The following is a 13,221-nucleotide window of genomic DNA, read 5'->3' on the forward strand; positions in this document are numbered from 1 at the left end:
TTAGCTTTTGCAAGAGAACAATGTTTTGCTGATTTGGTGAAAGGTTTTCTTATTTGTGTGTAGAGTTTTGCAAAAATAGCCAATAGTTACAAAAAATGTGCTTAAGCAATCAGAAAAAACTGTAAATGAGCTTTTATGAATAACAAAAACAAAATCCTTAAATCCATGGATAATGGTCAAATCCCTTATGAGGCAATAAATAAGAGGATGCTAAATTTTAGAATAAAACTTTCAGTTTAGGGGAGAAGGAGGCCTACATCAGATTGTATAGGTTTACTGTAATATGGGTTGCACATGGACAAGAGTTCACAAGATAAACACATTTAAACTTTTCTCTCATTTAAACTTTTCTCTAGACACCTGACTCAGTAGAACATTATGGGCAATTTAAAAATAACCTTTAAGTCTTGAGTTTGCTCAAACTAAGTTCTATCAGAATAATTCCTTGTAGAATCCTTGTAGTCATTTTAAACATGTAGAAATCGATTCACTCTAAAGTATGTTTCCCAAATGTTTGGAAATTCTCCCCCCTGCTGGTCATAACAGCTCATAACAACCTGTTCTCATAATGCTGTAGGCCTACTGTACCTCCATGCTTGTCACATGGGAAGAGGTTTTTGTCCCCTTATTCTAAAAACAGCCATTCATGATGTTTACTTATACAACAGGGTAACAGTTATTGAATAAAAACTTTAATTTATATTTCAGATTTGTACAATGATTTTTTTTTTAAATAAAAAAAAATAAGGATAATATGCACACATCCAAAGCTTTTCAAGTGCCAGACAGTACAAGTTAAAAAGAAAATAAGTTCTAAACACTGTGACTCCACATAATATGTCTTTTTATTTTCTAAACGTTTCAATTCTCTCAGGCCTGAAGAGATCGTCCCGGAGGTTTGAAAAGTTGCCCTTATAGAAAATAAAAAATGACATATTTTGTGAAGTCAGTCACAGTGTGCAGATCTTCCTTTCTGTTTAAGACTCTTACAATAAGACACCAATGAGAAATCAATACTAAATAGTATGATGATCTAGTCTAGACATTATTGAGCCACAGAATAAGGCTTCTTGCAGAAGGGTACTAGCGGCTCCTATACAAATGCATGACATTAGCACGCATGTATGTGGCTGCACAATGTGTCTGCTTCATGTAGTACTGTGTCCCCTTGTTCCCACACTGAGTCTGTGTTTATGTGTGTCTGACTGTGTGTGCACGTGTGTGTGTGTGTGTGTGTGTGTGTGGAGAGAGAGAGAGAAGGGGGGATGGGCAGGGGCAGAGGGGGGAACCATGAGGCTGTACTTGTCTCGATATACTTATAGTACCCGAGCAGCTTCACTCCAAGGCAGTCCTGATGGACAGAGAGGCACGGAAGAAGATTGGGAGGCACCGGCCCGGCACCGGCCCGGCCACAGGCATGCTGGGATAACAAAGGATTCTGTGTCTCTGTGCAAACTGGCCTGTGGACACACACCTGTGGGGAAGAAGATCCACCAGGCCAAACAGGCGTGTTAGCTGAAGGCTGACTCTCCAGTTACCCATGGGCAAAAGGCTGACTCTCCAGGTACCCATGGGCAAAAGGCTGACTCTCCAGGTACCCATGGGCAAAAGTATTTCCGTGTTCTCCTCAGCACAGATGAATCTTGGCTTGACACACTAACTTTCCGTCACGGGATCAAAAGAGTATATACTTATACTTAGTTTTCAACACGCCAGCATGTGGTCTTAATGTCTCATAAATCAGCAATAGATCATTACAGCATATAATAGTTAATCTCGGCATTACAGCCAAATATACAATCTCAATGTTTCTCATTTGTAATACAGACACCTGTATCACCTGTGGGAATGAGTTGTCCATTGTTGTGAGATGACATCATCACATAGGGACCAGGGAGAGATATTAATAAAACAACAAATCAAACAAGTGGGCTTGTGGGATATTTATTCTATGACTAATTCTTTCATAACCATCCCAACGGTCCCAGGGAGCCCACTAGCAGATGGGCTGGAAACGATCTGGGCTGATTTGAACAAAGAAACCACTTTCGCTTATACCTGGAAATGTGTACAGTTTTTACACGCATGAAGTGACCTGCAAACACAAGCCAACAATCAATGTCCACAGGTGGAAAAAGACAAGCCAGGTATCTGGACAGGGGTTCATTTGCACATGGTGTATTATACAACCCCTCCCCCTCAGTTTGAGGAAAATAAAGATATTACAATAATTCAGAGGGCCTCTCTGTAGGGCTGCAGAAGCAGTATAATTTGAAACCAGTAGGATATGAAAACAGCTTCCTGCAGTTGTGACATTTCAAGCTTTATCAGAGGAAGACATTTTTACACAGCAAACCCACAAGAAATCCTTCAAATGATGCAGCCGAAGTGGGCACATTCCTCCCAAAGTTCCTTTGTAAGTGGAACATGGGCACTAATGCAGAATGACCCCTCAAAAACAGATGCAAGTATTTTAGTAGGAGGGAGCAGAGCTGTCCACTGCTGGCAAGCTCTTTAGGCAATATATGACCGTAAGATGAAGTCACAAACATTGCGACTGGAATCAACTCCCACTCATGAGGGAACACAGTCAGTGCTTTATGTGGAGAAGTACCAGCTGGTACCACGGCCTCCCCTGTCCTCCATACTTTCATTTGTGTGGATCAGATTATTGGGGACATGGAACAGCACAAATATTACGGCAAATCGCTAAATGGCCTCCTCTGCTGCCTCCTAACAGTCTGCCTTCACAAACTTAGCCAGTCGCAAAAACGTAAGTACAGCTTTGACCAACACTTCTTGTTGTTGACATGTAGCTGAGCTTTTGTGATCTGTCCTTTTCCTCCCCCCACTGTGCATGCAGTGTGGTGTGGTCAGCGCAACACACATGAATGATATTGTATGTTTAATATATATACGTAGAGGCATTGTATTGATGCTAAGCTCCATGTCTTAATACGTATCTTAAGATTATGTCATAATGGGATTCCAAACTTTCTGGAAATTAGAAACACTTAAAAAAATTATGTTAGACATATAACAGATATTGCCATGACATGTATCAGATATTGCCATGACATACATCTGCTCAATGTTAGGGAAAAAAAAACTCTGAGGCCTATGAATTTAAACTTTTTCAGGGCTGATGAAATGAAGATTACTGTTGATGACTATTTTCACCCACTACGTAAACTTTGCTGTGTTCTTTATTGCCCTAGTGTGCACGGTCCCCCCAGAGCCTGTGTCCATCAGAGAGAACAGCACAGTCGACACTTTCATTGCCACGGTCAACACCACGGAGCGGGATATCACGCTGACACTCATGGAAAACCCAGAGGAAGCTTTTGAACTGCGAGGGACAGACCTTATGGCCAAGAAAGGATTAGATTTTGAGGTAGAACTGATTTACTTTTAACCATGTTTGATGGTGTCGTTGTTTATGTTGTTGCTACTGTGGTTATACAGGGGGCAAATTGTGCTAAAGGAAAATGTAAGCTTACAAAATATTGGATATGAGTAACCAATAGAAAATAACTCAAGGTTTATCTTTTATGGTTTGTCTAACTTTGTTGGTTATATATTCTTTTTGAATGTGTAAAAGCCTGTGTGAAGTCATGTACAGCTCTCCACTCCACAGTCTTATCGTTTGATGCCCATGTCAATAAAATATATTGTTATTAAACTATAAAATGTAAAATGTATGATTTAGGAGTTTGGGTTGGGTTTCCATGTGAGATAGGCGTATGTTTCCACAACTGTGTTCCACAACTCTTTCAGGCTCTGCTTAGTGAAGATGCACTTACAGTCAGGATCAAATGCAACAAAACTGGCTTCAAAGCAGTAAGTTTAGTTCATTCCCAGACACATATTGTAACAGACGCAGGACGACATGCTAATAACCAGTATTATTATGGCATTTCTTTCCTTCAACAGGTTACCCTACCTCTTATTGTACAAGTAGAAAACATCAACGATAATCCTCCAACCTTTGCCAAGGATGAATATGTTTTAGAGATTGATGAGGTGAGTATGTGAAATTGTCTTAATCACTGTAGCGCTGTGTGTAGTCAAAATATGTATCTGCTTTTATGAACAAATATTATAGCGAATAAATAACTACTAAACCTTCACCCGTGTGACTTTCATAACTCTCTCACAGTTGATGCCAATAAATTCCAGTATTGGACTTATTGAAGCTTCAGATCTTGATTCAGATCTACTGTATTACACTTTGGATCCATCCACGGTAAACATAATGATTATCTGGTCTTAGTCACAGTATGTTAGTGCTACTGGTATCACAGATTAACAAGGTAATACATGTATTTTACAGAGCAAATATTTCAGACTGCAAACAGAGAACTACCCAAAGATCTTGGTGCAAAAGATCGTTGAATATGATGTCATCCAGAAGATGACACTGATTTTATACGTCCAGGTACGTGCATTGCAATCTTCATGTGTAGTATGGCAAATTATATTTACTGTCAATTAATTTGTTTCTCACCGAAACAGGACACACCCATTCCTACAGAACCTGGTGAACCGTCTTTCACAGCCACAACCACCATCTCAGTCAATGTGCGGGACATTGACAACCGCCCGCCATGGTTCCAACCATGCACTAAGGCAACAATCGGCATCGCAAAGCTCTGTTATAGCTCAGGATACAAGGGCAGAGTAAACTTAACTGAAAAACAAGTACGTCTTTACATTAATTATACATTTAAGCCATACATTCACTTTCATTGTGACTGGGAATAGCAGTAGGTTTAAGAGGTAGTGGTATAATTGGTTCCTTTTTTCCAAGGAAGGTCCTTTACCGTTGCAACCAGGACCAATATATGCGAAAGATGGAGATAAAAACAGAAATGAGCAGATCAGTTACAAAATTCTAAAAGGTAAAAAAAATAAATAACTAAACCTGCCATAAAGCCTGTCCACTTGATGGCTACTGCAATGATAAGTGTCTTACTTTTCCCGACAGGAAATGAGGACAGCATATTTCAAATTGATGAGAACACTGGAAACATAACAATGCTGAAGGCTGCTGACATCACTGGCCCAATTACCTTGACAGTTCTGGTAAATTCTTTGCTTTAGCTGTCAAATCATTGTCAGGCATTATAAAATTGATATTCAAACCGCTTCATTACTTCAGGACAGTCCACTGTCATTAAAATAACTAACCACTTGAAAGCACCATTGGCTGGTGATGCTGACAGAGAGCCAATGGACAGTGCTGGTTTGATAATGCTGTGGCGTTATATGTCGTTAATGCACAGGCCTCACAAGTGACCAATAGGGATCAGTTTGCCATCACCTCCGTCACCATTGAGGTGATGAAGAAGAGTCGGAATCCGCCGAGGTTTGAGAAGGAGCGGTTTGAGGCCTTCGTCTACACTACCTCCGGGCCAGAGAACATGGTGATGAGGGACAGGGCATCCAACAGACCCTTTAGAGTTAGAGCACGCGATGAGGATTTCGCAACTGTAAGCATAAGTAGATATCAGTTGTAATACCGCTCCCCCCCCCAAACTTTTGCCCATTGTTGTGCTGTGAATGTGTTGGTTACACAACAAATGTCATACAGAAATCAAAGCAAAACTATACACTTTTTGTGTTTTTGTGTTTCTGTTGATTGATGTTGACTCTGTCTGTTTGAGGGTATGAATCCTGACATACGATATGAGGTCCAGTACAGCAGCTATGTCAACGTGACCACAGATGGTTTTGTTCTTTTGAAGAAGGCAGTGAAAACAGACTCCTTTGCTCTGCAGGCAAGTGAGGAGTCTGACATGCATAACAAAAACAATGAAAAATCCAAAAACATTGTGAAACAATCTGCCAAAAACTTCCGTCCTCTGATACTCTGATTTATTTATCTGCCCATCTGTTTGGCGTTTCTCAGATCCGTGCGGTGGACATCTCTACCGGGGAGTCAGGGACAGCTGCTCTGTCTGTACAAGTCATACCTGGTGAGATTTTTTTGTATATTTTTTTAAGTATATATTTTGGGCTTTTTGCCTTTATTCCGACAGGGCAGTGAAGATAGAGAGGAAGTGAGTGGGAGAGAGAGATGGGGTAGGATCGGGATATGACCGCAGGTCGGATTCGAACCTGGGTTCCCGTGGGCACTTGGACCCGTACATGGTATGGGCGCTGTAGCCTATTGTGCCACAGCACCCCCCCATACATGGTGAGATTAATCTGACCACTTTTCAAAAAGAAAACAAGGTCAACATAAGGGCTTCATCTCTGTCAGAACACACTCACACACTCAATAACTCTCAGAAACGCAAAGCTCTAATTTTGATGGTACTGACATTTTTGTCTTGTTGGTTGTCTGCTGAAGTGCCGGGTGTCCAGTCACCGTCTGAAGGCTACAGGGCAGGAGACATGGCGTTGCTGGGCTTCGTCATGGCGGCGCTGCTGGTGATGAGCCTTATCGTCATCGGATTCCTCATCTCGCGCCTGAGAAAAGGGAACGCCAATGCGCTCAAGTTATCAGAGGTCAGCATCTTCTCATCCCAACTCTGTGAGTGAAGTTCTAGAATAATCACCCACTTTAACAGGCAGAACCCTTTAGACAGCCATCTGATTAAAGAGATTGAAGTCTGCAATGATTCAAGATAAAAATGTAAAATCACTGAGAAAGGGAATATGGTCTCCCACTAGGGCACTGGGCCACTAGACAAAGTAGTTTTACGACAGAATTTAACATATTTCCTAAACTAGATTTCTTAGGACACCTCATTCTGGACACCTCATAGAAATTATCTAAGCTGCAAAAGATTATTTTACAATTAGTTCTATTTTTGGCTCCAAAATGAGTTATTTTGCCTGGACTACAGGCTATCAAATGTTTTATCAGTAACACTGTGTTCACAGTGATGCAAACAAAAAAATCTGTTCCATATGTGCAGTGCCTAGATCCATGCCTCAAGCTCACCCAGCCCAGAAGGCGACCCCGAGACAGCATGCAGTTCACCAATGACGGCTTCATGAACGAAGGGGGAGGAGACGCCAATAGAGGGCTTCCCCCCAGGAGACACGTGGGCCCAGACCGCAGGCCGGACTCCATAAAGACTGCCCGGGCCCGAGCAATGATCCGCGAGCGGCAGAAACCACCATGCAGCTCCTGTGGCCATCGCGTCCAGGCCAACCACGTCCACAACAGCGGCCCCCCTGCTCAAGCCAAGGCCCGGCCAGCTGCAGGGCAGGGAGCGGAGCAGGTGAGGTCCATCCTCACCAAGGAGAAGAAGAGGGACGAGCGGCACAAGAGCGTCTGGTTCAAGGAGAGCGCCGACACCTCTGAGATCCAGGTGGAGATCATCCCGGACAACATAGGCCTCAAGCCTGAGGAGGACGCGGGGGACCTGGACGCAGACTCGGTGAACTCCGCTGCACCTGTGGGGAGCGAGATGGAGCTTGGAGACCTCACTGCTATGATCACGCAAGATCTGGGAGGCCCAGGGACCTCTGCTTCTGATAACAAGGAGGACGAGAATGGAGACAAACCTGACCAGTAGTGGATGCTAATTTACAGACACTCCAGTTAAAATATGACCCAAATGGGAAAAAGTTTACAGGAGACACACAGAAACAGATGCTCTCCTCTCACAGTAGGTTGGTAACGATTCCCACTTTGGCTTCTAGGGAACTCTCTGTCCAATGTTGCAAGTCTCTTTCTGCTTTTCCAAAACTGGTTGAATGCATCAGATAACTCTTCAAACGGTTCAGGTTAGATTGATCAGGTCTTTTTTCAGCTAATCATGGTCCAAGAAAAGTGGGAATGAAGGCCTGCTCATTCCCCATGGGCAAGCATGTGATACTCTTGTCTTGTCTCTACTGTGGGAGGTTTACGTGGCTTCTTAATTCAGCATTTTCAGCCAGGTATGACAGAGCAAAGTGAGGCCAGAAACATGCAAGACATGCAAAAGACCAAAACATATGGGGCCGGGCTCTAGTGCATGGATTAAGCCTAATCCTAGACTAACACTTATTTTCAATGAAGATTTTCATTGAAGTTCTCTTTTAGTCTAGGCCTAAATTTAATCCATGTGCAGGAAACCAGTCCATGAAAGCAAAAGATGGGAGATGATCTGAAAGGTAAAGGTAACTTATATGTGTACAGTTTATTTGTAATTGATATGGCACTTAATTGGCAATGTATTTTTGTGCACTTTTTGACCATTCTATGTAAAAGTGTTTTAGGGTTAGGTACAGTGACAGTGTTTTTCAGCCAATATGTTCCACTTTACTATTTAATAATGTGTTTATTTATTGTAATCATTTATTGATGGTTTGGTTTGGTGTTTAGGTCATCTTTAGCTGTAAGCTGATACTTTTCTTCTCACCATTCAGAGCTGAGAGACCGCTTAGGAAGGGAGTTTAGTGGACATGGTAAGGAGTTGTGCCATTACCAGAGTATGAATTCCACACCAAACAAGTTAATATGTGAACAAAAGTTTAAGAATGGCCTGAATGGATTTGATTTCCTATATAGGACATATTTGTGTTATGTTTCAAAGCATTGTTAATTGATTTGCCATTTTGGAATGTATTTGACACATACTACTCTAATGCATCTACCAAGTCATCTCAGTTTTATGGACATATTTTGATACTTCAACTTGATAACCTTACTAAGCACATATTAAGCATTGGTTTTGTGTGTATTGTGTGTTTGTATTTTGTTCTTAAGGAATGTTACAGAAAGAATAACTTAATAAATTATTTTGAAATCAGGAACATATTTTGTTTCGCAGTAACTTTTTATTATAATGAAATGTAAGCACTCTATAGGGAGTGTGGTGATTGGTTGCATTTGCCCATTATAGTGCCAAAACATACACCAAAGATAGCCAAATCTTACTTCATTTGGGTGTTCCTGCACTGTAAAAATACCCTGTTAAAGTAGATTTCATTACTGAGCTTGAAAGAGTCATGAATCATCACTGTTTGAAATGTCAAGCTTATGTGCATGAATCAATGCACAAATGATTAAAACATGTCTTGGCCAAGATTCTTCATATTAAAAAATGATCAGAAGTCTTTGGGAGAAAGTAGAGAAATTGCTAACTTTGTCAAAGCTCTGATCAAATGTCCTTGCTGTATCCTTCTGAGGTCTGCTGTCACCACTCAGACTCCACTCATTTCTCTGCTGTCACCACTCAGACACTGCTGTCTCCACTCATTTCTCTGCATCTTCTTGTACTAGTCCGATGAGATTAAATAGAAATCATTTTTCATTGTCCTCACAGGGACTGTGTTGTTTTTGTTACCTCACAACTGATAAAATGGCAGCTTGACAATTACCTGCATGTGAACAATTACTGATGAGCAAATTTGCTCTGATGAGTTTTAGTGGAAAACTCCATGAGGGATGGACCCCATATCACAGGCAATGCCCTGTGGATCTGCTCTGTGAAACGGTTCAAAGGCATCCATCCAAATGCTGCGTGTTTGTTGTTTTAGATATACAGTGGAACCGGAAAGTTTTGAGACCCTTTGAAGTTTCCCACATTTTGTTATGTTTCAGACTCATCTTAAAATGGATTTGTTTTGCTCCAATAATCAACACAACAGGTGTTTCTAAAAAAGTAAAAAATAAAAAATAAAATACTGAAATATCCCATTTACATAAGTATTCAGACCCTCACCAGATTCACCTGTGCCTAAATGAATTCATTGAACATTATTAGAAAAGGCACATATCTGTCTATATAAGGTCTTTTTATTTATTATGAATTTTCAAAACACTCCACACCTGTGTAACTTGAAAGGGTCTGAAAACGTTCTGGTTTAAGTTTTCCTAAGCGCATATAATGCTTTTCTTCAGGCCTGTTTTAGAACGCCGGTCATTATTGGAAAATAAGTCCCTTCAGGGCGAAGCAGGACCCTTCTGCTGGCTCGCCGGGGTCCGGTTCGTCCTGTCGGGACTTATTTTCCCAATAATGACCGGCGTTCTATACATTATCCCTTAGATAATGTATAGTGACACTGGTTGGGCAGCTGTGGCCCACTGGTTAGCACTCTGGACTTGTAACCGGAGGGTTGCCAGTTCGAGCCCCGACCAGTGGGAACGGCTGAAGTGCCCTTGAGCAAGACACCTAACCCCTCACTGCTCCCCAAGCGCCGCTGTTGTAGCAGGCAGCTCACTGCGCCGGGATTAGTGTGTGCTTCACCTCACTGTGTGTTCACTGTGTGCTGAGTGTGTTTCACTAAATCATGGATTGGGATAAATGCAGAGACTAAATTTCCCTCACAGGATCAAAAGAGTGTATAAAAAAAAAAAGATATTATTGGGGGTGGGCTCTCTGGTAACCCCCTGTCAGTGCTGGGCCCTGCGACGAATTGCCCCACCCCCCCCCCTGCCGCTCCCTTATGTTAGAATGTGCGAAAATGTACAAAAAATGAAGGGATACCTATATGTGATATCTGCAGCAATGGTAGGCTACATTTATGGAAGCATATACTCTGCTGCCATGACAGGATGACTTCAGGGGAGAAAAGAACAGCTGGTCAGTGAGATATTCTGAGGACTCCTTCCTGATGCTAAAGTCACAGGCCAGACACCTATTTCATGCAACCAAAGCCTCCAGGTGTGCTTTGAATGTTGAATGTGCTCTGGATGTTGAATGTGCTTTGGATGTTGAATGTGCTTTGAATGTTGAATGTGCTTTGGATGTTGAATGTGCTTTGGATGTTGAATGTGCTTCGGATGTTGAATGTGCTTCGGATGTCGAATGTGCTTTGGATGCTGAATGTGCTTTGGATGTTGAATGTGCTTTGGATGTTGAATGTGCTTTGGATGTTGAATGTGCTTTGGATGTTGAAAGCATTTTTGGTGTCTTTTCCTTTCCATAGGCATTCAGTTATGGAAATGAGAAGTATTCTTGTAAAATACTTTGCACTACAGTGTTTTCATGCATGTGTTATGGTATGACCGTTTAAACATATAAGCCTATGGCCATGATTGAAATGACTGCCAACCATACTAAGTTTACAGGAATATACTTGACTCAATGCCATTATAAGATTTCTCTATTATGAACAAATAATAATAAAAATATTTAAGCCTTCTTGCCCTACACTGATGCAAGCCACATTAGTAATATTTTCTCTACATTCTTAAAACAAATGTGTGTGTTGTTTTTAACACATCTCTTTGTCCAGACAGAGTTTGTGTTGAAAATAACACAACTTGCATTGTTTTTAACACATTTCTGTGTCCAGATAGGGACAACACATTTGTTTTAACAGTGTATGCTTCAGGCTGGGGATTCTACTAGACCACATCACAGCAGACAGGTACTGGCAAGCTATTTGATCATAGTTGATAGTCATCATCTCAAATATGTGCTAACTGCTAACAAAAATGGCTACAGGACAAGCATGATTAAGTGCGGTGCACCTACCTTGAGTACAAGATTGACCTATGGGATGATATTTTGCTCATTATGGAACTATATCTGTATCTGATATCAAAGAAAACCCCAGCTTCAAAGGAAGCTATACTCGCTCACTTTCTTTCTCAGAATGCAGTCTGTGAACGACATTCTCCATTCAACTACAGTATGTTCAACCACTTTCACTTTGAAGCTTCTGTTAAGGAGGATGCTCTCGGTGTTATGATGGAGTTCTTCTCAATGTTTAGTATCACAGACGGGGCTCGTGGAGAGAAGCACAGGAAGGCATATGCCACACTTAAGAGTGCCTCTTTCATCCCATATATCAAGTTATGCCTTTACTGGAAGCATACGTTCATCTTCTGAGGAGGACTCACAAGTTTTGTTATATAAGCTACACACACATTTGAGTTTTCCTCATAAATGGAGCAAGCTTTAGAGTTCAGTTGGGAAAAGATTTTCAATACTTCCTGACTGTCTTATGCATGAATCACATGTGTTTGGGGGGTCGTTTGAAAGGCCATGGAACTGTGGTTGGTACACATGCACATCTTCGGACAATGCACTTCCAATGTCAGAGAAATGCCATTCTGTTTATGTTGTGGCTGTTTCCTGGGGATTGTATATCATGTTTGGGGCAGCCGGTTAGCGTTTCGGACTTGTAACCGGAGGGTTGCCGGTTCGAACCCCGACCAGTAGGCGTGTCTGAAGTGCCCTTGAGCAAGGCATCTAACCCCTCACTACTCCCCGAGTGCCGCTGTTGTTGCAGGCAGCTCACTGCGCCGGGATTAGTGTGTGCTTCACCTCACTGTCTGTTCACTGTGTGCTGAGTGTGTTTCACTAATTCACAGATTGGGATAAATGCAAAGACCAAATTTCCCTCACAGAATCAAAAGAGTATATATACTTATATATACTGTTTAACAGATATAGATTGAACTTGTAAACCTTTGTCTGCTCTGTGTGACACCTAGCTGTCTGGCGTTTATGCTGTGTCTCTCTAAGTGCCCCCTTCTCCCTTGTGTATAGAGTGGGACTTCTGAGAGCAAAACCTGGACAAAGGAATGGCTCAGAAGGCAATTAAGGCTGCTGAGACAAAGCTCCTGGGCAGGAATGGAAAAGGGTCTTTACGAGAGAAACATGTTAGCTTTGAAATCCCATATACTTCTAAAATACATGCCTTACCTGTTCTGTGACTACCTTTGAATGAAAAACCTACAAAATGAATAAATGCTGCTTTAAAATGTTGGTTTAAGATGTTCACAATACAGCAGCCACCTGTTGGCTCAGAGAGAGAGTAGGCTACAATAATAGAATAACACTGCTTTATCATTCAAACATGGATCTAAGATCTCCAGAAAACTCCTTGGTCCCTACCATCTGGAAAACTGCTCAAGGAGACTTCAGGGTCAGACATGATGGTATGGTATTCTAGTCACAAGGAGAGCATAGATACAGTTCTTAACAAATGGAGGCACCCATAGGCTTTCTGACTCATTATACCACCCTGGTAACATAGCAACTGAAGTTTCTCATGGCGCCTCTTACATCTTTTTGATATATAGATCTATAGCCATTATGTAAAGGATAACAGCCACTGAGGTGTCCTGTTATACAGAATTAATGGACGAGGGGGTTCTATTTCTTCTCTCCGGGTGATGAAAATGTACATAGCCCATATTATTGGATCAGGATGCTGTCTGCCTGTCCCTACATACCTTCCTGCCTGTCAATCAAAACCAACGCAGTAACAGGTCAAGCGCATAAGAATTCTTTATTCTCAGTGTGACTGATCAGTAGTCTGGGA

The 13,221-nt window shown here is 41.7% G+C and overlaps 1 protein-coding gene across 1 annotated transcript; it reads left to right on the top strand.

The window, feature by feature from the left end:
* The first annotated feature begins 2,632 nt into the window (after positions 1 to 2,632).
* On the top strand, positions 2,633 to 8,682 carry cdhr5a (cadherin-related family member 5a). The gene is made up of 14 exons (XM_042061700.1): positions 2,633 to 2,773; positions 3,219 to 3,394; positions 3,778 to 3,840; positions 3,934 to 4,023; positions 4,160 to 4,246; positions 4,334 to 4,438; positions 4,516 to 4,701; positions 4,811 to 4,901; positions 4,988 to 5,085; positions 5,286 to 5,492; positions 5,667 to 5,780; positions 5,912 to 5,978; positions 6,356 to 6,513; positions 6,927 to 8,682. Exons 1-14 carry the CDS (start codon positions 2,680 to 2,682, stop codon positions 7,530 to 7,532), a joined length of 2,142 nt encoding a protein of 713 aa, XP_041917634.1. The 5' UTR covers positions 2,633 to 2,679; the 3' UTR covers positions 7,533 to 8,682.
* The last annotated feature ends 4,539 nt before the right edge of the window (positions 8,683 to 13,221 follow it).

This window comes from Alosa sapidissima, chromosome 14 (genome assembly GCF_018492685.1).
Source record: "Alosa sapidissima isolate fAloSap1 chromosome 14, fAloSap1.pri, whole genome shotgun sequence".
NCBI classification, from domain to species: domain Eukaryota; kingdom Metazoa; phylum Chordata; class Actinopteri; order Clupeiformes; family Clupeidae; genus Alosa; species Alosa sapidissima.